The sequence below is a fragment of the Alnus glutinosa genome, chromosome 14, assembly GCF_958979055.1.
Source record: "Alnus glutinosa chromosome 14, dhAlnGlut1.1, whole genome shotgun sequence".
In the NCBI taxonomy this organism is placed as follows: Eukaryota; Viridiplantae; Streptophyta; class Magnoliopsida; order Fagales; family Betulaceae; genus Alnus; species Alnus glutinosa.
The window spans coordinates 16,101,351-16,125,958 of record NC_084899.1 but is presented as its reverse complement, the minus strand read 5'-3'; the positions used below and the strand labels follow the sequence as shown (position 1 = coordinate 16,125,958).

The 24,608-nt window shown below is 35.4% G+C and overlaps 2 protein-coding genes across 2 annotated transcripts; both read right to left on the bottom strand.

The window, feature by feature from the left end:
• Positions 1–529: 529 nt before the first annotated feature.
• LOC133857375 (fibrillin-5, chloroplastic) lies at positions 530–2,679 on the bottom strand. The gene is made up of 7 exons (XM_062292627.1): positions 2,273–2,679; positions 2,049–2,164; positions 1,820–1,942; positions 1,538–1,636; positions 1,344–1,388; positions 1,036–1,109; positions 530–927 (listed from the first exon to the last, which is right to left on the bottom strand). The coding sequence occupies exons 1-7, from the start codon at positions 2,529–2,531 to the stop codon at positions 843–845; spliced, it is 801 nt and encodes a 266-aa protein (XP_062148611.1). The 5' UTR covers positions 2,532–2,679; the 3' UTR covers positions 530–842.
• A 3,756-nt stretch (positions 2,680–6,435) lies between these two features.
• On the bottom strand, positions 6,436–11,268 carry LOC133857999 (protein BOLA2). Its single transcript, XM_062293403.1, has 3 exons — positions 11,110–11,268; positions 6,892–6,914; positions 6,436–6,779 (listed from the first exon to the last, which is right to left on the bottom strand). The coding sequence occupies exons 1-3, from the start codon at positions 11,170–11,172 to the stop codon at positions 6,584–6,586; spliced, it is 282 nt and encodes a 93-aa protein (XP_062149387.1). The 5' UTR covers positions 11,173–11,268; the 3' UTR covers positions 6,436–6,583.
• Between the last annotated feature and the right edge of the window lie 13,340 nt (positions 11,269–24,608).

The following is a 24,608-nucleotide window of genomic DNA, read 5'->3' as shown; positions in this document are numbered from 1 at the left end:
GATCGATCCCCCCTTTAACATGATCATCCATTTCGCGTCAGAATGCAATTTTAAGGTTTTCTGAAGCCCTAGTGCAGCCGTAACGTCTATATTTTCATTTCTAACCTTCACCAGACATTGTTTCATGAATTTTAAGGTACTGAGAGGTTAATTCACAATTTAAGAGAGAAGTGTTAATAATTTACAACATCGTTAACCTTTTTAATATATGAAATTTTCCAAGCCTTTCGATGTCTAGAAACGGCCTAAATTTCGTGATTTTAGAGTCTACAATTTCAAAGAGATCCAAATCCTAATTTAACTACTATAATTGAAAATCCTATAGCCACACAATCAAAATCAATGTGTATCTACCAAAAAACAAAAAAAAAAAAAAAAAAAAAAAAAAAAAAAAAAAAAAAAAAAAACAATTTGTGATTTTCAAAGCTCACATTTTAATTTTATGGAAAACGATTATATATTTTTCATTAAAGAGACTTTGAGGCTCATAAATTTATATCCCAACAACAAGAACATGAATTCGTATGTGTTAGCTTTTGAAAGTGGCAAGATGCCTTTGTAACCAAATGACAGATTTTGAGATAAAGTAACCATCCAATATACAACTCAAAATTTTGTGAAAACATAGACCACTTGCTTTCACTAGAATTTAAGTAGATATTGGGTCCTTAATCGAAACAAATTTTCATGCCCTAATATTTCCACTGGATTATTTTTTGAGATAGGACCTAACATATTTTGAACTAAATCACTGATGATTGTTATGTTAATGAAGTAATTAAGCCCTTCTTCCAAAATGATCTTCTAACTGGGATTTATGGCAGTGAATAATAAACAACACCTCAGGGTCCATTTTCTCTTGATCTCTCTAATATGAATATATTGCCTTTATCATCCCTCCCTATCCTGATTTCATCATCCACATATCTGAAGGAGGTTGAATTAAGGAACAAGCAAAATATCGATCTGCAACAAGTTTGAGATAATCTTAAATAATAAAACACAACAGGTTAATTACAGGGTGATTAAGGATACGTAATCTCGAGCCAGCCTTGTGGATTGAAGATGCCAAGTAGAAGTTCATAGTTTTTCCGGAACACATTCATCAACTATTGACAAAGGCAAGACCGAAATGATCAGTTTAAGATTATAACCAAATTCAATCGCTCCCGGTTAGAAAACAATCAAACGGAAGTGCTTGTTACGATAGTTGTCAGGTTTGGGTCGTGTCAAGACATGTATATAAGGCAATATAAGTTAACCCTAATCTAATTTATTTAATTAAACGGATCACACCCATCAACTCTAACATACTAATTTTATGTTAGATTGTATCAAAATACCTGGGTAGGAGTGATGGACGACTTGTCGTAAGTAATTTCAACTCTCTGTAGAGTAATAAACATAAAACAGTTTAATTAGTCCTGGGTATTAGTTGAATGAAAGAAAGAAACAAAATTAAAAATTTAATAAAAAATAATTAAAAAAAAAAAGAAAAAGAAAAAGGAAAAGAGGAAAGTAACGAGCTGATCTTAACTGATTTTGATGCAATCTTGAAGGATGCCTCAATAGTGAGCTGTCCATTCAACAAATTTAGTCCCTTTGCACTGAACTTGATCAAATTCACTGCTTTTCCCTCCATTTTGGAAAATTAACAAACATTCAACTTTGGTAAAAAAAAAGACAGAAACAAAGAATCACCCAAAAAAAAAGAGTTGAGCAGCAAATAGCATTTTCAAGAGATACCCCTGTTTTTAGGAATTTACCAAATATGGAATCGTTTTATGTTTTGTTAGAAGAACAAGAACATCATATGTACCTTAGAAACATCAATGGTCTGAAAAAAGTCTCCCAAGGAAATGAAATCTCGCAATCCGAGCTTCGTTCTCTTGGAACCCAGGATTGTAATGGAGCTGTAGACTAGCTTCCAGCATCCACCCACCTTCCAGTTTTGGAAATAAAATTCATGAAAAAGAAATATACAAAAACCTTCCAATTATAGAAGTGACCCAAAAGATATTGAGTTCACTGCAAAATCTCAAGCTCACCTTGTCTAGATTCACAGTAGGATCTGGAGTTGGATTCTGAGACTCTAGCAGCTTCACCAAACCTTCAATCTCAGATTTCTTCGCAGATGGGATCCCAAATATACCTCTATTTACTCCTTGAGAAGATATTTAGATCCAATCCATGTTAAACTTCACCTCAAATTGTCCACCATTTTCGTTACAGTAAAGCAATATAAAAGGAAAATTATATGTATTTGGCATACCTTGTACGGCCTGGGAAAGCTCTGTTTTGATCTGGGCAAGTGTTTCATCCCCAACTATGCCACTGCCAGAGCTCTGTTCTGTAACTTTGTTGGTGTAAATGGGAGTAAACCCAGATGGGCAGTCGCCCAAGATTGTGCTCTTGGTCCATGGATGTGTGGCCGGGAGAAATCTCTGCGTTTTAATAATTTTTGTGGCTCTTGGGTTTGGAGCAATTACAGGGGAAGCTTGGATTGGTGGCTGCAGAATCTTAGTGGCCATAAATCGAAGGCAAGTACAGCAAGCTTAGCTTCTATTGAGGTTTAGTCAGAAGGAAGAAGCTCATGGCCAGCAAGCTGGCTGGATGCGATATCTCTTGCTCGCTGATAGGTCTGCACTGGCCTTGACTGTTTGTTTGACGTTTGTGTTTGTTTTTTTTTTTTTAATCCTTTCCGAGTAAAAAAGAAAAATTGTCATCTGCTTATCAGCATGAATAAAATTTGGATAAAGTTTTTATTTGTTACATTATTGGGTGGATATAAATTTTTTAGAAATTGGGTAGGAAGATTTTTTTTTTTTTTTTTTTTTTTTTTTTTTTTTTTTTTTTTTTTAGGTTTTTATGTGTTACATTATTTGACGGATATAAATTTTTTACAAATTGGATGGTTAGATTATTTTTAATTGAGCGTGTCATCCGTTGTTTTTTTTTAAAGTGAATTCTTTGCATATCATTCAAGTAAGTCAAATCTTACGTCTCTCAATAATAACAATATCATAGATGATTTTTCTGGACTCATAAATGATCATTATTACCAATTGTTACTTGTTTGTATTTGTGTTTGTGTTTTACTGCCTTTTCCGTTGAGGACCTTGAGGTTGGGTTGGTTTGTAGATTGATCCCTTCCCCTTCCCCATATTTGAATAAAAAGAAAAAAGAAAAAAACGATATCATGGAGAAACAATGAGCATTCTTCTAATTAGATTCTTTTGTTATAATTCAAGATGATTGCTTTTTTCAATTGATTGTGTCATGTGTTTTTTGACATGTAAGAAGCATATGCTTTTTGTATTAATGTTATTAAAAAAACACATTATTAAAATATATATATATATATATATATATATATATATATATATATATATATATATATATATATATATGAGCAAAAGAGCAAAACATTTTTAAAAAATTATGTCCTTATTGGAAGAGAATTTCAGCTTGGTTGACTTCTTTGTGGATGTCTTTTCACCCCTCTTTTATTTCTTTCGTTTTAATATTTGAGGATAGATTTAAAGATATGCAAATCCGGTTGAGAATCCCCATCCCCTAATGCTATATGCGGTTGAGAATCACTATTTGGGTTTATTGTAATTAAATTTATTATCTTATTTGCAATTTTTCACCTATCACAATTTTTCTATAAATAAAAACCTTAATATTGTTGTAAATAAGAATTAAGTCAATAAGAGCTAGATGTAGCCCTTAAGACAATTCACAATGATGGACGTAAGTGTCTAATACTGAACACCCCAAATTCTTTTTTCTCTTTGCCTCCGCTATAACTCTTATATTTTATGCTTTATATAAAAAAAATTACAATTATTTTTGTTAATGTGTTTTGGGTGGTTTTTTTTTTTTTTTTTTTTTTTTTTTTTTTTTTTTTTTTTTAAGTTTTGGTTTGAAAAAGTATTCTAATATAACATAAATGTAAAAACCGTTTTTAAATTTATTAAGTGTTTTACATTTTGAGTTGTTTATTAATGTATTTGTCTTGATAAGAGAAAACAAAAACTTTAAGATTAATTATAAAAAAACTCCATGATATAACAACAGATTTTAGAATAGCCTCCTGAATTTCTAAAAGTCTGTTAAAATGACTCATCAAACTATCAGCATTTTCACTTCAAAAAAAAAAAAAAAAAAAAAACAAAACTACCACCATGTTTCAAAAATGCCATTTTTTTTCTCCCGAAAACACCCTTATCCTCTAGAAAAAAAAAAAAAAAAAAAAGAGGAATAAAAAACGATTTTCTTTTCTTTTCTTTTCTCTTTTTTTTTTTTTTTTTTTTTTTTTTTTTTTTTTTAAAAAAAAAAGGGTGGATTAATACCAAAAAACGCTCCCTGTAATTGACCTAAATCACAAAACGTTCCCTGCGATATACAAATAATTCAAAGGTCATCAGAGTAGGCCAAAATAACAATTTAGTCCTCACAGTCAAAACATTTGACAGATTTTGTTAATGTCCAAGTCAGCACCAATAAAATGATAACATGTGTCACTCTCAGTTAAAAAAAATAAAAAATAAAAAAAATAAAAAAAATAAAAATAAAAAATGCAAAATTAGTTCATGTGGCTTACTTGATTTACAATTAACTCTATGTGATATCAAAATTAATTCAGAGGTCCCATGGTATGCCAAAAATACAAATCTCTCATTCCAGTCAAATTCTGTTAAAAAATATGACAAATTCTGTTTGGTGCCACGTCAAGGCCAATAAGATGGCAACACGTCACTCTTAATAAATAAATAAAATTATTATTTTTTTAATTAAACAATTTAAATTTTTAAAGTTATAAATTTCTTTAACTTTTTTTTTTTTTAAATAAAAAAGATAGTTTTTTTTTTTTTTTTTTTTTTTAGAGGATAAGGGTATTTATCAGAAAAAGTGGCTTTTTTTAAAACAGGTGGTAGTTTAATAGGTTACCTTAACACTCATAAAAATTCAGAAGAATATTCTAAAATTGGATCTTTGTTTAAGAGGCTTTTTTATATTTAACCCAAAACTTTAAGGAAGATGACTTTTGGCCATATTTTTGCAATAAGTTCCATATTCTCATAAAATCTGAATTGAACAATTTGGGGGCGAAAGTAGGGGAATATGGTTTTATCATCCTACCATAAACCTCCTAATGCAAAAAAATGTAATCAAGCTCATATAGAACGTGATATCATTAAAAACAAAACAAAAAAAAGCAAAAGAAATTTCTTATAAGAAAATATTATAGCTACAACGTTTTTACTAATTATTGACATGTGTTCGCATATGATTGGAAGGTGTTAAAATGTTCGTAGTGGTTGACGTGATTCCAATCACATGTTGACTCATATCAACAAGGTGTAAAAAAGTTATAGGTTTTCATTACGGTTTTTTATAAGAAAAATGTTAGACGTACAACTCATTTACAACTTGCTGGCGTATATCAATATGTGATTTGTGGGTCTTAATTTTTTTTTAAAAAAAATTGATTGTCGTTGCTCCAATCACATAGTGACATATGTCAACAAGTTGTCAATGGATTGTAGGTAATGCTTTTTTTTTTTTTTTTTTTTAAAAAAAAAAAAAAAAAAAAAAGAAAAGAAAAGAAAAGAAAAGAAAAAAGACACTAAAACTATAAAATTATTTAAGACCTATTCTCAATTCCCATCCCTTAAAGCTCATCATGTAATTCTTTTTCCTTTATATATTCTTCCAACCGCAATTAGGGGGATGTTGTCCTTAAAAATGTTAAGGCAGTTTTAATTTTGCAAAAAATCATGATCAACTGGAATTCTTAGTAATTTTATTAAATATATTTTCAAAAAATTCCGACTATTGTTTTAATTTAGATTTACTGTATAAGTATTTACCATTTTAACAACTCAACATTTATCCCCCTAGGACTTACCATATTTTTAAATTTTTTAAAAATAATAAATATTGATAACAAAATCTCAACCATTGAATTTGAAATTAATGGTTCAGAATAAAGAAAATTTATATGGTAGAAAAACTTGGGAAATTTAGGAAATCTTGATCCGTAAAACACCTTAAAAATTATACAAGATCTTCATCCTAACTTTGCATACTCTCTCGACAAATGCGATCATGAATTCATGTCATCAGCATCATTCTTTTGATTTAAGATCATTTGCATCCGTTTGAGTTTGACATTTTAAAATTACAATTTTAAAATGTGTGATTTAAAAACGCAGATAACCATTTCGTAAATCGCAATTTAACCTTTAAAATCGTAAATGCGCTGTTATCTGCGATTTGAAAATGCTTTAAAAAGATGCACTCCCAAATTGTACATTTTCTATGATTTGATTTGAAATCACTTTTGATTTGCAAAATCACAGCCTGAAACGCAGTAAATGTCTGTTAACCATTGCAAAAACGCACAATCACAACTTAAACAGAAACTAGGTAGAATGACGATACACAGTTTTAGCAAATATACTTGGACAGAAGTGTATCAACAAGCTTAATTATGACATCTTCTCAAGTACTTCCATCCTCCACAGCAACAGAACACACTTTGTTAATGTCTCTACTATTTTAAAACCACGTTTTAAGCAGTGGGATTAGATTTTTCAGGCTCTTGCTGCTGCTTCCACTGCTCTGGGGCCAAAGCTTTCTTTATTGATAGTGCATGAATTTCTTTCATTTCCTCTACCAGAGCAGCATTCACCAGCCTATGCCTCTCCAGCAACCTCTTCCCTTCAAATTGTTCTGATACAATTTCAATTGCAAAACTTGCACCGCACCTGAAAGCCGGGTGACTTCATTAGAGTAAAAAGAGATTGCAGAACAAAACAAAAAACAAGGCAGAGAAACGTTCTGAATTCAAAGTACGTCGGCTTGCAAGAAAGAACTTACCCTCCAGATGTATCAATTACTTCCTGAAACAAGAAAATAGAAGAATAAATTTACAAGAAAGAGTTCCATATTCGTAAGTATTTACATGGAATATGAAAGGGAAATCCAATTGAAAAAGATACATGAAAAATGCAAATGGATATCTATCTGTGTAGTGAATAATTATAGAAAAGAAATTGCACATGAAAAGAAAAAATTAACGACTTCTATATGTTTTAATGGTCGGAATTGGGAACGCACCCCCTGCAATTTCTCTCTCTCTCTCTCTTCTACTGTTTTCCCCCTCTAGTTGTATTGGGTTGTAGTACACCAAAATCAAGTGAGGATATCTAGTTCGCCATCCAAAGGCAGCCTAACCGATTATAACAATTGCTTCTAGCGTGAAGGGACTAAGTTAAGCTGAAAACAAGGAAAAGAATCCAAGAGCTAGCACAAAATTGAAGGCTGAGCTGATTTACATACAGAGCAATAGAGAGAAATTTAAGTTTGACTCCATTTAAAAATTGTCGAAGTGGGATGCTAGGGAGCCAATCTCCTATCCAAAAGTGACCTATTTGGTCTTGTATGCCTATATATTAGAAATTGATTTCTTATGAGCAATTAGAAATTATCAACACTCTTTACAATTTTCCCTTACGAAGCATGATCACATACTAGTCAAAACTTGGACTGGACTAACCAGTTTACCGAAGACAGAAAAGGGGAAGTTCTTCCCAGAAACAAATCCACCAAGGAAAAAATAGCATGGGGAATATATAAGTGGGTAGATTAAGAAGTACAACATACAATTTGAGGGATAACAACATGGTGAATGTGTCAAGAATATAAAAACAGTATCAAATAAGTTCATGCTCTTCCCTGGAGATCTTGACAGAGGAAGGTTTTGGGTCTGACTCATGGCAGGTTCGGTGCTGGGGTTGCTGGAGGTTAGGTCTGAGATGTTCTCTAAGGATCACCGGTTGGGTAATGTGGTTTTGGGTTCCACTGCTCGAGATGGGCTTGTCCCTGTGAGCTCTGGTCCTTCTCTTTTGTCATCTTTGCTTGCGCAAGATTTAGCTTCGGCGTCTTTGGAAGCATCTCTCAAGCCTGAGGAGTCTTCTCCGGCTCCGGTTCACCTCTTCTCCAGTGGTTCCTCCTCGGGGGCTGCTGAGGTGGGAGAGAGGTTACGTCTTTCTCGTCCAATGGCATCGATCTCTAAGCCGTTCCAGAATTATTTTAGGAAGGCTAGGGAAGGTCGAGCTATGAAAATGGATGAGTGTTTATTTTATGATTATGTGGCGTCGATGAGGTTAGATTTTGCTGGTAAGATTCCTTTTCCTCTCTCGGGTGCCACTCTTGAGTCAGAGCTCCCTTTGGAGTCTAAGCTAGTGCAAAGCTCTCGAATGCCACCCCTTGTTGACAAGGCAACTTTTGTGAAGGATGTTATTAAGCAAATTCCGCCAGCGAAGGGTTTCTTATAGAGGGGTTTTCTCAACTCGAGTCTGGCAGGGCAAGTTTCACCTAAAGTGTCAATCGTGTCGCCATCAAACCTAGTTGTTAAGAAAGATGAGGTGGTAGGGACTCCCTCTCATTTGGGTCGTTGCATCTCTCCACCAGCTGAAAAGGGTGAGGACCTTAGGGTGAATGGTCTGATTGAGTTTCAGAAGTGGTCGGTTGGTTTTGGTCCGTCTGGGGAGGTTGTTGTGTGGGATCAGGGCAATGAAGTCTGGGATGGGGAGAATAGAGTTTCCCCTTTCCCTTTGGGCGTTTATCTGCTCGATATGCATTTGGATTGGGCGGGGGATGGTGAAGAGGATGAGGTTCCGCTTTTAGCTATCCTGGATGCCCATGTTAGCGAAGAGGAGTTTCATCGGCAATCTATGGTTGCGCGCCAAAAGACTAAAGGTAGGAGGGAGGTGTTAAATTTGAAAAGCCCCATTAATTATGGCGATGATTATGCAGCCTCCCGGCGTCAGAAAAGGAAGGCTCACATAAACATGATGTAGTGTTGAGTGCATGGGGCTTAAATCTTTTGGGTTTTTGAAGGGTATGCTTCTTGAGGGTTCGAGTTTGAGGGCTTTTGGTTTTTGAGGGTTTGTTGGGTTTCTTTCTTTTTGTGGGCTGCTTCGGCTGCTCCCGTGTATACTTTCTATGTACTTAGAGGCGCCTTCACTTTTTCAATAAAACTTTTATTACTTATAAAAAAAATAATAATAATAAGTTCATCACATCTTCCCCAAAAGAGGAAAAGGTTAACATATATTATGATGTGCAAAGAGCCAAAGAGGTAATCAAGTATGCAAATTGTAGAACTACATACTATTATAATTAATGCGTTATCTTCTTATGCTACCTTATTGCTGATCCCCTAGTACCCTGGAGAAGACAGGGACTAAGCACCTGCAGAATGAAAATGCCAACACTACAGTAGGGCATTAGTCAATGATTGTTTGTATATACACATATTTTGGTTCATAAGATTTGAACTTTACATTTACCCCAATATTATCTCATGCCTTTCTCACCCGAGCCATTTGTATATGTATGTGTGTGCGATGCAATGATATTATATGAACCCATTTACTTAACAATAGCATGATTTGAGGAAGTTTTGTTTCCATTATCACATAAAGCCTTGAGACACTACCATATTATTGTGTCAGTTCTATAATACAAACTTTTTGCAGAACTAACACTGTATAAGTGCTCTTCAAGTATTTATCCAAATAAAATCAGCTCTCCGCAAAACAAGTTTCAGCTACCGCAGATGAAAATGTACAAAATCCCAATTGAGTTACTGATTCCATATAGAAAAAGACTGTTCATCCTCCCGTTCATTATATGGAACCAAGACAAAGTAATCCGTCAAGCACCGGAACAGTCATATTCAAATACAACTTCCCAACAAAAATAGAACATGTAGAAATATACGAGAGACTGCTCCTTAAAGTGTCTCTTGCCTACTAAAAGTACCAACCTTAATCAAATTATCATGAACCCAATATTTTATTAGAATAAGGATTTTTCATTAGTTTTAAAACTTCTCTTAAGACTTGCATAGTTAAGCCTCCAAGATTGCAAACTACCTAAACCACTCTTCTTTTCATTCTGCCATAACGAAAAAATGTCACAATGAACTTACTAAAATGTAAAATGATACCTTATCACTTCATACCAAGTGCCTGAATTTCTCCCTCATGCCTAGAAATAAACTCAAACATGGGTCATAGGACAGCCTCACTACAACTTATGAACAGATGGTGTCACTCACCCCTTGGACAAATGGCATCGCCAGGGGGAACTGCCTGGAAACACCAAGCAAGGGGCACAAATGGTCACATTGCAACACCTCTGAGGGCATAGAAGCCACTCTATCCCGCAAAGAAGCATAGGCCATGTTGGAGTACAAGGACCAGCCATGTCTAAACCTAGAAGCAGGAGTAACAGTGCTTCATCTAAAAGCTCAATGACAGGGCTTGAAATGATGCAGCCTAACAACCTTAATTTGAAAGACCTCCTTACACCTCTATATCATGGTCAAGGATCACAGATTCTGATGCTAATAACAACACTCAACCTCCTTAGAGGTCACCTCTCTTTCAAGCAATAGCAGATGCTTTTGAGATTATGGCTTATGTACCGTCTATCCCATCTGAGACACATGACAAACGGCTCCCTCAAGACAATTGTTATGCTTTAGAACTTATTCTTGAAAACCAAAATAACAATAACAAAAATAATGCCGTCATTTAAACCATATTGCGTCTTAGTTGACACTATTAAAGCGTTTTATGACATCAAATTCGCTTATCTGCAAGTCATTAGGACAATTTCAGCTGTATTATATAAAAGCCAACAGAAGCCATAAGTGAAAATTTATGTAGTGCAAAATCTAGTGGAAGGAATCAACCTTAGCTGAGCAACGAGTTTGGGTAATGCTGTCTCTAAGGTAGTGTTTGATTGGTTTCATATTAAATCTGCAATTCTTGATCAATCTCTCTGCTCTTACATGTATGGGATTAAATGTGTATATATATATATGTTGGGGTAAAACCCCACCTGAGTAAACTAAGTGCAAGTAACAACGAGATGGAAATTTCAACTAATCACCCAATTCTGGAACAGATGGTAAATTGAAACTATATTCAGATCCCTCAAACAAAAGCAAATAATAATAATAATAATAATATGAAGCAAAAGTGCAAGAATAGAAGGCAGATAAACCTAAAAAGAGCTTACAAGGTGCGAAGGATTCATCTTTGCCTTCAATGAAGACTCTACTTGTTCCTTTGTCACCCCCATCTCCCTCTCTCTCTCTCTCTCTCTCTCTCTCTCTCTCGTGCTGTTCTCTGTTGTTCTGGCTTATGAGATCTGAAAAGCTGAACTCTGTTGGCAATTAATTAGGCAATTGACTCTTTTTATCTTTTCGAATCTTTGTCATGGATTTAGTCCACAGAATTTTTTTTCTTTTTAAAAATCGTTATTTCTTTTTTCTAAAGAATCGGTTAGATTTGCGATTTAAAAAAGTGCGATTAAAATGACGATTTTAAAATGTGCGATTTAAAAAAGTGATTTTTGAAAACGCTGTTAAATGTTTGACAAAATTGCAGTTTGGCCTTTAAAATCGCAGGTTAACATTTTAAAATACTGCATTTTCAAAAAAAGTACCAAGTTGCCTGCGATTTGAATAAGCACTTTTTTGCGTTTTCAAATCACAATTTTTTAAAAATGCAGTTTTCAAACGGTTCATTTTTTGCAATTTGGTTTAAAATCGCACTTTTTCTCTACGAAATCGCAATCTCAAATACACCATAAATATAAAGTGAGTAAAATTATTAATCGCTTCTTTTTTATATGATAAAGGCATACTTCCAAATACGAAGGCAAGATGAACAACTTTTTGTATGATTTTGCCAAAGGAAATGCAAAGTAGAGAGGCGTATAGAAGAAAAGCTACAAGGTAGTTTTAATTTCTAAAAAACCAAATATATTTTTTCAAAACATATGTTGCATATATATGTGTTCTCATGGATGTGGAAAAGACTTTCTTTTTATGGTACGTAGCTAATGACTTTCTAAGAAGTTATGAATATATGTAAATAACCAGCAATCATAACGTAAGATTGACCAAACGGTAAACAAAACGTCAATAGCTTGTAAAAACTTTTAGGGTTAAATACATTTTAGCCCCCCAAGCTTTCACCCTTTTTTCGGATGGCCCCCTAAACTACTAATGCTTAGATTCTGGCCCCCCAAACTACCACTTTCTAATTTTTTGACCCAATCCGTCTATTTATGCCGTCAATTCTAACAGAAATTGACCAAAAACCCAAAAATACCCCTCCCTTAACCGTGAGAATTTCAAAGTGTAGAAGGGGTATTTTCGAATTTCTGTTTAGAATTGACGGCATAAATGGACGGATTGGGCCAAAAAATCAGAAAGTGGTAATTTGGGGGGCCAGAATCTAAGCATTGGTAGTTTGGAGGGTCATTCGGAGAAAGAGTGGTAGTTTGGGGGGCTAAAATGTATTTAACCCAAACTTTTAATGACTAACGGTCAAAAGAATTTATGGTTTAAGCAAAATTTTAATGATCAAACTGTAAATTAAAAATAGAATAAATAAAAACCGAAATGTAAGCTTTTTTTTTTTCCTCATAAAACTCATGACGATGACTTAATGTCAAACAGTAAAAAGATAAACGATTGAATAATAAACAATATTTGTAACATTACAACAATCCCCCACATGTTACAAATAATAGAATAAGAAGAAATTTGAGAAAGCATACATCAATGTAGTATCAGAAGGTTTTAACCGTACTTAGGATAAATAAATAGGAATTTAATGAATCATGGTAGAGTTAGACTTGTTTAACCAAATTCACAAGTTGATCAAACTTATCATCCACAAAGCTTCTTCTTAATAAGATTGTTCAACACCGGGTTGGGGCCTTATACAGGCCATAAGTGCTCTAGAGACCCACCGTAATCTCAAAAGAGGCGACACCACCTTCACACTCACATAGGTGGCATCCATCAAGAGTATGTGCAGGGTACACCTCATCCTAACATGTAGGCACTATGGATCTATTAAGAGTTTAAAACCCATCCTTAACCATTCTACATCTTGTACTGTCTTATACAACAAGGATTGACTCATTACTATCTTCTCAACACGATAGTGAATAAATATAGAATGACAGTATCTCCTCGTGATCACTTGTTACTTTGTTTCCCATTAAACCCCAGTCATGGAATTTTCAATCACAAAGGTTGGGTATCAATCATAGTGTCATAATTTAGGTATCAGTCCTATTGTAACACCATGGTCCTATATTGGAAAGAGATGAATAGCTCACATAGAGTGAGTGGTTTATAAAGATACTCATGGCTGTTAAGTCTCACATTACCAAGTCTCACATTACCTAGTCACTAGATGAAACTGGGCTTTATAAAAGATTCTAGGAAAGCTCTAAATCGACTAATCATTTTGGAGTAATAGCGCAGATGTGGCTAGCGCTTTTCCATATGTCATTACAAATGATATCAGAACCACCTAGTAACTTTAGGTCATGTGGTACTCGAGCATCGCATGACGTGGCCCTGACGAGGACGTCAAGGGTTTAAAAGGGGAGTTTGTAACACCATGGTCCTATATTGGAAAGAGATGAATAGCTCACATAGAGTGAGTGGTTTATAAAGATACTCATGGGTGCTAAGTCCCACATTGCCTAGTTATTAGGTGAAATTGAACTTTATAAGAAATTCTAGGAAAGCTCCAAATCAACTAGTCATTTTGGGGTAATAGCGCAGATGTAGCTAATGCTTTTTTCTGGGTCGTTACACCTATCCCCCTTGATGTTTCACTCACCAGCCTTCTTGCTAGTGGCTTGGTCAAAGAATTTTCTAGATTCGTTTTTGACCTTGCAAATTCCATAGAAATTATACCATTTTCAATGAGTTGCCTTACAATATTGTATCTTAATCAGACATGTCGACTTTTCCCATTATAGATATTACTCTTGGCTCGAGCTATGGCAACCTAACAATCACAATGAACACACACAGGTGGAATTGGGTTAGAATATAAAGGCAAATCAATCAATAGGCTTCTTAGCCATTCAGCTTCAGTTCTAGCTTTCTCCAAGGCAACTAATTCTGCCTCCATTGTGGATCTTACTATGCAAGTCTGTTTTGATGACTTCTAAGAGATATCTCCTTCTGTTAGAGTAAACACATAGCTACTAGTAGGCTATAACTCATCTGAATTAGAAATCCAATTAGCATCACAATGTGCTTCTAATATAGCAGGAAAACCACAATATGACAACAAACCAAGATTAATTGTCCCCTTTAAGTATCTCAACAATCAAGAAATAACATCCCAATGTTCAACACTAGGATTATGAGTATATCTATTCAATCTACCAACAACATATGCAATATCAGGGTGTATACAGTTTGTCAAAAACATTAAACCACCAATGATTTGTGCAAACTTCACTTGTCAGATACTATTGCCACAATTCTTAACCAAATGTAACTTTGAATCACATGGTGTAAACATAGGTGACTAATCAAAGTGCTCAAATCTTTTAAGCATCTTTTCAATATAATGCGATTGCGCTAATGTAATACAATTGTTATGTCTAAGAATTTTAATTCCTAGAATGACATAGCTTCACCCATGTCTTTCATATCAAATTTAGAGTTAAGAAATCTTTTAGTATCAAGCACAACCTCAAGTCTAGTTCCAAAATAAATAAGTCATCAATATATAAACAAATAATGACTCTTTCATTATTATCAAATTTACTAGAAATGCATTTATCCGCACCATTAATCAAATATGCATTTGACAACATTACTTTATCAATTTTTTCATTCCATTGCTTAGGTGCTTGTTTTGAGCCATTCAAGGATTTCATCAATTTACAAACTATGTGTTCTTGATCGGGGGCTACATGTCCCTTGGGTTTTTTCATATAAATTCTTCTTCTAAATCACCATTTAGAAATGCAATTTTAACAACCATTTGATGTACAACAAGTTTATAAATAGAAGCGATTGCAAATAATATTCTAAGAGATGCAATTCTAGTAACAAGAGAATAAGTATCAAAATAATCAACATTTTGTTTTTGCTTGTAGCCTTTAACTACTAAGCGTGCCTTATATTTATCTATTGTTCCATCCGGTTTAAGTTTCTTTTTAAACATCCGCTTACAACCAATTGGTTTAGTTTTAGGGGGTAACTCAACAAGTTCCCAAGTATGATTAGACATAATTGAATCTAATTCATTATTTATCACTTCTAACGAAAAGGTGTATCAATAGATTTGATCGCTTCATCATAACAAGTTGGGTCATCATCAACAATATAAGCAATAAAATCATTACCGAAATTCTTTTCCTTTTTAGCTCACTTGCTTCTTCTCAATTGTTGCACATCATCAACAATTTCATTAGAAGCAATAGAAGGTTCATGCAATAGTTTTTCCTTAATTTTCAAAGGAAATACATGTTCAAAGAAAATGGTATTTTCTTATTCAATTATAATATTGCAATCTAGAACATCACTTTTAATAACAAGAAATCTATAACATGAGCTATTTCAAGCATAACTAATAAAAATACAATCACAAGTTCTAGAACCAAATTTTCTCTTTTTAGGCTCGAGTAACATAACATTTGCCAAACATCCCTATACTTTGAGGTATTTCAAATTAGGCTTATGACTTTCCCAAAGTTCCTAAGGAGTTTTACTGGTTTTCTTATGAGGTATTTTATTTTGGATGTGACAAGCCGAAAGAATGGCTTCCCCTCACATATTAGTGGGTAGCCCGGAATTAACAAGCATAACATTCATAATTTCTTTCAAAGTTCTATTATTTCTTTCGTCTACTCCATTAGATTCCGGTGAATAAGGAGGTGTAACTTCATGAATTATGCCATTTTGTTCACAAAATTCCTTAAAAGGATTAGACTCATATTTACCACCTCTATCTGTTTTTAGTCTTTTAATCATTTTATTCTTTTGCTTCTCAACTTCAATTTTGTATTTTATGAACATTTCCAAGGCTTCATCATTTGTTCTTAATAAATAAAGTTTAGAAAATCTAGAGTAGTCATCAAAAAATATCACATAATATTTTTTACCACTTCTAGTCATTGTGTGTCTCAAATTACCTAAATCACTATGTATTATCATTTTTTTCTTGTAATAGATTTACATGGCTTCTTAATGATTTTGGTCTCGGCACATACTTCACATTTATCCATATTTGTTTCACTTAGTGAATTAATGATTCCTGTTTCTTTCATTTTCTTGATGTAGCCAAGATTTACACGTCCAAGTCTACCATGCCAAATATTAATAGAAAAAATCAAGTAAGCGGAAGAAGATGAATTTTTATTAATAGTATTAGCTACATTTAATACAAAAAGAGCTTGATATTCATATCATTTACCAACAAAGGCATCATGCTTAGTTAAGGTCTCAATACAACCATCAAATAAAACTTTAGGGGTAATTACATTTTCCCCCCATGAACTACCAAAAAATGCGCAATGCCCCCATGAACTACCAACTCGACCAAAATAGAGCATTCAATTACCAAAGACAACCATTTTCTCCCCTTCCGTCAGTCAAAGGGGTTAAAACAAACGGTCAACAGGTCATGTGCCGTTTTATATGGTGGCATGTTGGAAGATGATGGTAGTTCATGGGGGGAAAAGAGGAAGATGGTGGTAGTTCATAGGGGGAAAAGAGGAAGAAAATGAGGGTAAAACGGCGTGTGACTGACGGAAGGGGGGAAAATGGTTATCTTTGGTAGTTGAATTCTCTATTTTGGTCGAGTTGGTAGTTCATGAGGGCATCGCGCATTTTTTGGTAGTTCATGGGGGGAAAAGGTAATTACCCCAAAACTTTAAGTCTAGCCTTACTGATGCGGACATCTTGTTATGTAATTTAGTTATCTATTTGGGCTTTATTTATTTAATGGGCTTCAATTATAGCCTTTATTTATTTTGGTTATTTATCTCACTTATAACCCTTCTAGGGTTTAATTAGAGTTGCTATTTCACTATTTAAACACTGTTTACTGGAGACTAAGGCAGTTTTAAAGCATATTGATTAATTGAGCGTGCGCCGCCATGTTTTCTCTCTAGTTTCTCCCTCTCTTTCGGCTTTCTTTCTTAATTTCTGCTTCTTTTCCCTCTTGAATTCTTGCTTTATTTCTCTGATTAATCACCCTACATCAAATTTGGTATCAAAGCCGATCTTATAGTTTTCTCAAACAATAAAATTGATTCTCCCACGCGAGTATACCATCTGCCATCGATCTACCGCATGTCGATTTTTCCACATCACAGAGACCTCCCTTCGATCCAAACCCTACCTCAGTTCTCACCAACAATCCATTCACCGGCGAGTTCTGATCCTCTTCGGCTTGTCTCCGTCAAGTTTCTGGCAGTTCTGTTGTGTTCACCAGCGATGTTTGGCCATTAACAGTGTTTTTGTGGTTTTTGGAGGCTTATGTGGTGTTTTCGGCGCCGTCTATTTTTCTCTAGCGAATTTTCGACGATTTTTGTGGTGTTCGGTTGCTGTTCGGTGTGCAAATTCTGTTGAAGGTGAAGAAGACGATCATGCTTTGAGCGTGATTTTCTTTGTGCGTGGACGCAGACAGCCCAAAGGCACAAACACAGACCACTGCTGAGTCACGGACCACGGCAAGATTTATCAACAATAAAGGGAGTCACTGCTCTTATTTATCTTTGGTTTTATGCTGTCAGATTATTATAGAATTGTGTCAAAAAAAAATTTCAGTTGTGTTGCTGTTATCTGCAGCACTTCATCCAAACCCACCTGATTGGAACCAGTGACTGATTTACTTTCCCTTAGTTAATTTTAACTATAGTTGCTACAAACCAATTTCTTCCACATTAACTTTTGTTTTGGCCTTCCACTGTTAGTATTCTCAGCCTCCCAAATTGTCTAAAAAAAAAAAAAAATCATCATATTGATTGGATTATCTTGGCTAGTATTTGACCCTTGCTTTAAATTTTAATATCTGCATTAATTGCCTGCCGTGTTTGGATTTACTTAATCCCAAAAGAAAAAAAAAAATTAATTGCTTAGGTTTATATTTTTCATTACTACCTCTTTTTGTTTATTGATCACAATCGCATTTCATTTAGTTGGCATTGCAGTGCATGCATTTGCATAGTGGTCATCTAGTTACCTTTACCTCTAGTCCCTCCACTATGGATCCTTCCCAATTGATGCCCTAACCCGTCAACTAGCCGCTAGCCAGCAACAATTGCAGACTCAATTCACGACTGTCCAGAATGAGATGGCTGCTACCTATGAGGAGAACAGGGGTCTAGCCACTAGGTTACATAATCTTGAGGAAATCCCTCACTCATCTGACACCGATAATTCTGGAGCGTCCCATGATAGACACTATCGACATCGACGAGGTGGTAGACAGCATGTTAGATGTGATCGTAGGAATCAGGGTCATGATATATGGGCGAGAATGAGACCATTACCGCCAGGGTTCGGTCTCCTACTCGTCATGAAGAGTGCTTATTTAAAAATATTAAGTTAGATGCCCCTACTTTTGATGCCTGTTTGGACCCTTGAGTTTTTACTCAATGGACTAGGGATATGGATCGATTCTTTAATTGGTATGGGGTTCCTGAGAATCAGAGAGTTCAATTCGCCAGCTTGAAATTAATTGGCACTGCCCAACTCTTTTGGGAAAGTGTAGAGGATCTCCTCGAGAGGCGCAATGCGCCTCTTGTTAAAAGTTGGGAAGAATGAAACGTCACTTGCAAGAGAAGTACTTACCCCAATCTTATAGGGGTAACTTGTTGGACCAATGGAATGCCCTTACACAGGGCAATCGGCCAATGACTAAGTATGTCAGTCAATTTGATGATTTTCGAATGAGGTGCCATGTAATTGAGGACGAGGCCATGACTTTAAGTAGGTTTAGACAAGGCCTAAAAGATGATCTTAGACGCTAGCTTGTCCTTTGGGACGTCACTACACTTGATCACGCGTGCTCTTTAGTAAGAGACTATGAGTCGATTACTAGGACTTCGTATGGAAAGCATAGTGATAATCGCCCTTCCGCCACCCCAATGCCCACTCTTCCCTCTAGGTCTCTTTTAGGGCCACCATCGTCTAGTTTTCCTGCACGAGAGAATAAGAATAAAGGGCCAAAAATTCCTAAGACTTCCTATCGCTTGCAGTGCTTCAACTGTAAGGGTTTTGGCCATATTTCATCCAATTGTCCTAGTCGAGCCCTAGTCATTGAGGAACGTGAGAATATAATTGATGGGCCATTGGAAGATCAAGTCTATGAACCTAAGCTTGAAGAGTTTGATGATTTGGGTGATGATGAGGACACATTCTTAGGTTGTATCCCGATCCTTTCTATGGATCTAGGTTTTAAGCTCCTTGTTTTCGATACAACCCGTTTAAGTGTTGTCCATTGTACCTTGACCCAACCCAAAGATTTTGATGACTGGCGTCGTCATGCTATTTTTCATACTTATATCAAAATTAATGGTAAGGGTTGTAAGGTCATTGTGGATAGTGGTAGTTGCATTAACGTCGTTTCGGTGACCACTGTGTCCCATCTGGGGTTGCAACCAACCCCTCACCCTTAACTGTATAGCGTTTCGTGGGTTGATACTTCTTCCATAGCTGTGAAAGAACATTGTTTGGTGCCTATCTAGTTTTTGGAGTATAAGGACCATATATGGTGTGATGTCATTCCTATGGATGTTGGTCATGTCATTCTGGGTTGACCTTGGTTGTTTGACTTAGATGTGACCATCCATGGTCAATCCAACTCATGCTTCTTTGTGTTTAAGGGAAAGAAGATCCATATGAACCCTTTACCCCCAAAATCTGTGGGTTCACAACAAGCAAAGAAGGTTATAGAACATAAAGGGTTAAATATCATTAACCCTACAGAGTTTGAGCGTACACTTGTGGGTGACTCTGTTGTGTTTGTTGTGGCTGTTATGGAGATTCCTTTGGAATCTCCAATCGTGGCCCCTGCTGAGGCCCATTCTTTTCTTTAAGAGTTTTAAGATGTCTTCTTTAAGGACCCCCTGACCATTTGCCTCCTTTAAGGGATATTTAACATGTTATAGATCTTGTTCTAGGAATGTCCCTTCCAAATTTGCCTCATTATAGGATGAATCCCACTGAGCATGCCAAGCTACAGAGGCAAGTAGATGAACTCCTTCACAAAGGATTTATCAGTGAGATTTTAAGCCTTTGTGCAGTTCCTGCCCTTTTGACTCCTAAGAAAGATGGTTCTTGGAGGATGTGCATCAATAGTCGTGCCATCAATAGGATCATAGTAAAGTATCACTTTCGCATCCCTAGACTTGATGATATGTTGGATATGATGGTTGGTGCCACAATATTTTCTAAGATTGATCTAAAGAGCGGGTATCATCAAATTAGGATTCGCTTGGGTGATGAATGGAAAACTGCTTTCAAAACGAAGGATGGTCTTTATGAGTGGCTGGTCATGCCTTTTGGACTAACCAATGCTCTGAGTACTTTTATGAGAGTAATGAAACAAGCCTTTAAGCCTTTCATGGGAAAGTTCCTCATCGTTTACTTTGATGACATACTCATCTACAGTAAAACCAAGGAACAACATCGAGATCATCTGACACAGGTTTGTTCTACACTTCGTGACGCAAGCCTATATGCTAATGTAAAGAAATGTTCCTTCTTTACCGACCATGTTATCTTCCTATGATTCATTGTCTCTTCTACATGAGTATCTGCTGACCTTGCAAAGATTTAGGCCATTGTCAGTTGACCTGAGCCCAAGTCGATACATGACGCCAGGAATTTTCATGGTCTAGCTACCTTTTATCGTCACTTCATCAAGGGGTTTAGCATAATCATGGCTCCTATCATAGAGTGCATGAAGAAAGGAGAATTCCATTGGACACAGGAAGCAGCTAAAGCCTTTAGGTTAGTCAAGAAGCGAATGATGGAAGCTCCCATCATGCGACTTCCTGACTTCTCCAAAGTTTTTGAGGTTGAGTGTGATGCTTTAGGGGTAGGAATAGGTAGCGTCCTTAGCCAGGAACGCCACCCTGATGCTTATTTCAGTGAGAAGTTAAATGATGCCAAACAACAGTACTCTACTTATGACAAAGAATTGTATGCAGTTGTGCAGGCCTTGCGCTATTGGCGCCATTATTTGTTGACCCAGGAGTTTGTTCTTTATTCAGACCGTGAGGCCCTTCGCTACCTTAACTCTCAAAAAAGGTTGAATTCTAGGCATGATCGTCTGGTTGAATATTTTCAGGCTTATTCCTTTGTTTTGAAACATAGGAAAGGTGTTGAGAACCAGGCAGTTGATGCCTTGAGCCGTCATAGGTTTTGAAAGGTTGAAGGAAGAGTATGATTCTTGTCCTGACTTTAAGGATATTTTTCTCGCTTTGCAAAGCGGGCAGTCGGACACCACGGATGGTTTCAGCCTTGAAGCTGGTTATCTTTTTAAAACCAACAAGTTGTGCATCCCTCGGACTTCAGTTTGGGACTTTATAGTCCGGGAAACTCATGCTCGAGGTTTGGCTAGACATTTTGGACGTGACAAGACCGTAGAGGAGGTAGAACGTCAATTTTATTGGCCTAGCCTAAAGAAAGATGTGGCTAAGTTAGCTAGCACCTATAACACCTGTCAATTGGCCAAACAAAAGAGACAAAACACTGGTCTCTACACGCTTCTTCCCATTCCTAGTTGTCCCTGGCAAGATGTCAGTATGGATTCTGTGTTAGGACTCCCACGTACCACAAAGAAGCATGACTCTATTTTCGTGGCAGTGGACCATTTCTCGAAAATGGCTCACTTTATTCCTTGTAACAAGACTTCAGATGCGTCTAGGATCGCTAGGTTGTATTTTAGCGAGATTGTCAAATTGTATGGCATTCCTAAGACTATTGTTTCTAATAGGGATGTTCGTTTCACTAGTCATTTCTGGAGAACTCTTTGGAATATGGTTGGTACTAAATTGAAATTCTCCACTACTTACCACCCTCAAACGAATGGTCAGACTGAGGTTGTTAATCGCAATCTTGGCAATATTTTAAGGTGTCTAGTCCAGGAAAATCTTCAAAATTGGGATTTGATCCTCCCTACAGCTCAAATTGCCTATAACAGCTATGTGAATCGATCTTTATGTAATGTCCAAGAAAATATTTTATGAGTTTATTAGGATAAAATAAAAATAAGTCTATTTGGTGTGGTTATTTTGATCATATGGACTTGTAAATGGTAGCCAAGAAAAAAAAAATGCAAGAGAATATTTTTAAAGTCTAAAGAAAAGAAAAAGAATTACAAAAATAAAAAGAAAATATAAATTACAAAATATATATATATATATATAATGGACGGCGCACAACTTTAAAAACGTATGACGGGCCGTACGGCCCTTCATCTTAAAAGAGGCAGCGTGCTGCCTCTTTACAAAAAAAATAAAAAATATAACGTGAGGCTCTCATGCGCCTCACTTAAAAGAAAGAGGAAATATGCATCCATCTGAACAATGGGAAAGAAAAGAAAAAGGGGGAGAGAGATTTATCATTCTCCTAATACAAAAATTGTGATCCACGAAGATCCAATAGTCGGATCTTCAACCCGTCTTCAGAAACGTGATCCTTGCACTCGAATCTACGTTTTCACCGATTGTTTTAAAGTAAAACACTAAACTCATGATTTTGTGATTTTTGGGTAAAATCCTAAATGTAAGTTTAATCCTCTATATTCTTTAGGTATTTAAGCTTATTGGAGCTTACTTGAGGCTACCCAAACTTTAGGTTAAAGTTTGGTGAATTTGGGTAAGCTTTTCCTCAAGCCTTAACTTTTGAGTATTTAATTTTTGTGGTATTTTATGAGATTAATCCTTAGTAAATGCCATTGGGTTAGTAATATTGTAATTGGGGTTAAGTTTGAGGAAACCCTAATTTGGTGGATTAGATTAATTTAGAGTTTTTAAGTATTTAAAAACCTAGATTGTTAATTGTGGATTAATTGTGATTATAGTGATAATTAATTCCAAATTAACCATGGGTTTTGTAAAAATAAATATTTATGGGGTTAGGTTTTAATGTTAGTAATTTGAATAAAATCGGGGTTTTATTTATAAGCCTAGGAATATTGTTAAGTATGATTTTAGGCAATTGACGGGTAAAATAGTCATTGAGCGATTCAAGTGATAATTTGTGTAATTATTGAATGGAAACTAAATAGATGCAATATGTTGTGTTCAGCGGCACTTTGTGGATTGAGCCTAGGAATTGTTAGTGTTGGTGTGCAAGCAGTTAAAGTGAGTATTCTACTCACTGAGAAACTACTATTTTCATATATTATAGAATTGCAAAATATATATGTTTTATAAATCCGAACCAATTGTATGTTGAATTTATCTGTTTTGATTGATTTGAGTAGTTTCAATTATGTTCAAATAATATCAATGATGTTATGAAATGATGCATGAATGAAAAGGTATTTAATTGATTTAAAGTGTTTGAATGTGTGCTGCGGTTGTGATTTAAATTATGCAAAGTTGAATAAGAAAATTACATGTTGATTGGTTTATTGTATTTGAATGAAGCATGATTTGTAAAGAATAGGAGTATAGAGTTTGAATTGTAAAGTATAAAGAATGAACATAATAATGAAAGAGATGGTAAGCCTCTTAATAATGAAAGAGATGGTAAGACTCACAATGAATAAAAAGACAATCATGAGTATGCATATCATTGTTTAAATTGTGTGATGTTTTCATGAGATAGAATATTGTAGTTTCTATGCTAGACGTATTAGTATGTCTAAGAATTTTAATGGCAAAGAGCTTATGTATACTTCTATCGTCTGGTTGCATGATTTAAGAAGATTGTACTTGATGTACAAGGGTATTTTCATTGTTCGAGAATGAATAATACCGTGTCCTGGGAGTAGGTAGATGGATTGTCATAGACATGAAGTTGTAATGCCCTAGGATTCGGTGTTAACCATATTCGAGAGATGATAGTATGCTCGTACTAAAGATCGAAACGACATGTTTTAAGCTTGTTGTACTTGGATGTAACGTTATTGGTTGGGATATCAATGTGTTTTGGGAGTAGGTAAATGGATTGTTGTTGGTACATCAGTAGAAGTGCTTGGATATCAGAATTTCACTCTAGTAACCGCATGGACAACTATGTGCCATAGACATGAAGTTGTATTGCCTTGAGGTACGGCTATATCACAGTTTAACATTAGATCTTTGTGCATTTGAGCTACCAACATAAAAGTATTATTGTAGATGGGTGTGTACGTAGTTGCTTCCAAGCCATTGGAACTTCTATGTATAGGTCCAACTACATATTATGTTTTAAATGTTTTCTAATAGTCGGAGTTCGCTATATCAACTATGAGGTTTTCAAACAAAAGTTTATAAATTAGTAGTTGTTATAGTGTACACAAGACTAAAAAGGAAAAGTTGGTTTATTGCGAAAACTTAGTTAGTTTAATTTCACTGAGGTCTCGGTATTATGTAGGCTTGACAATTCGTGCATTCGGGTCGGGTTCGTGTCAACCCGGACGACCCGATTACATAAACGGGTTCGACCCGAACCCGACCCGATTATTAATCGGGTTGTGACACGCGACCCGAACACGACCCCATTAATAATCGGGGTA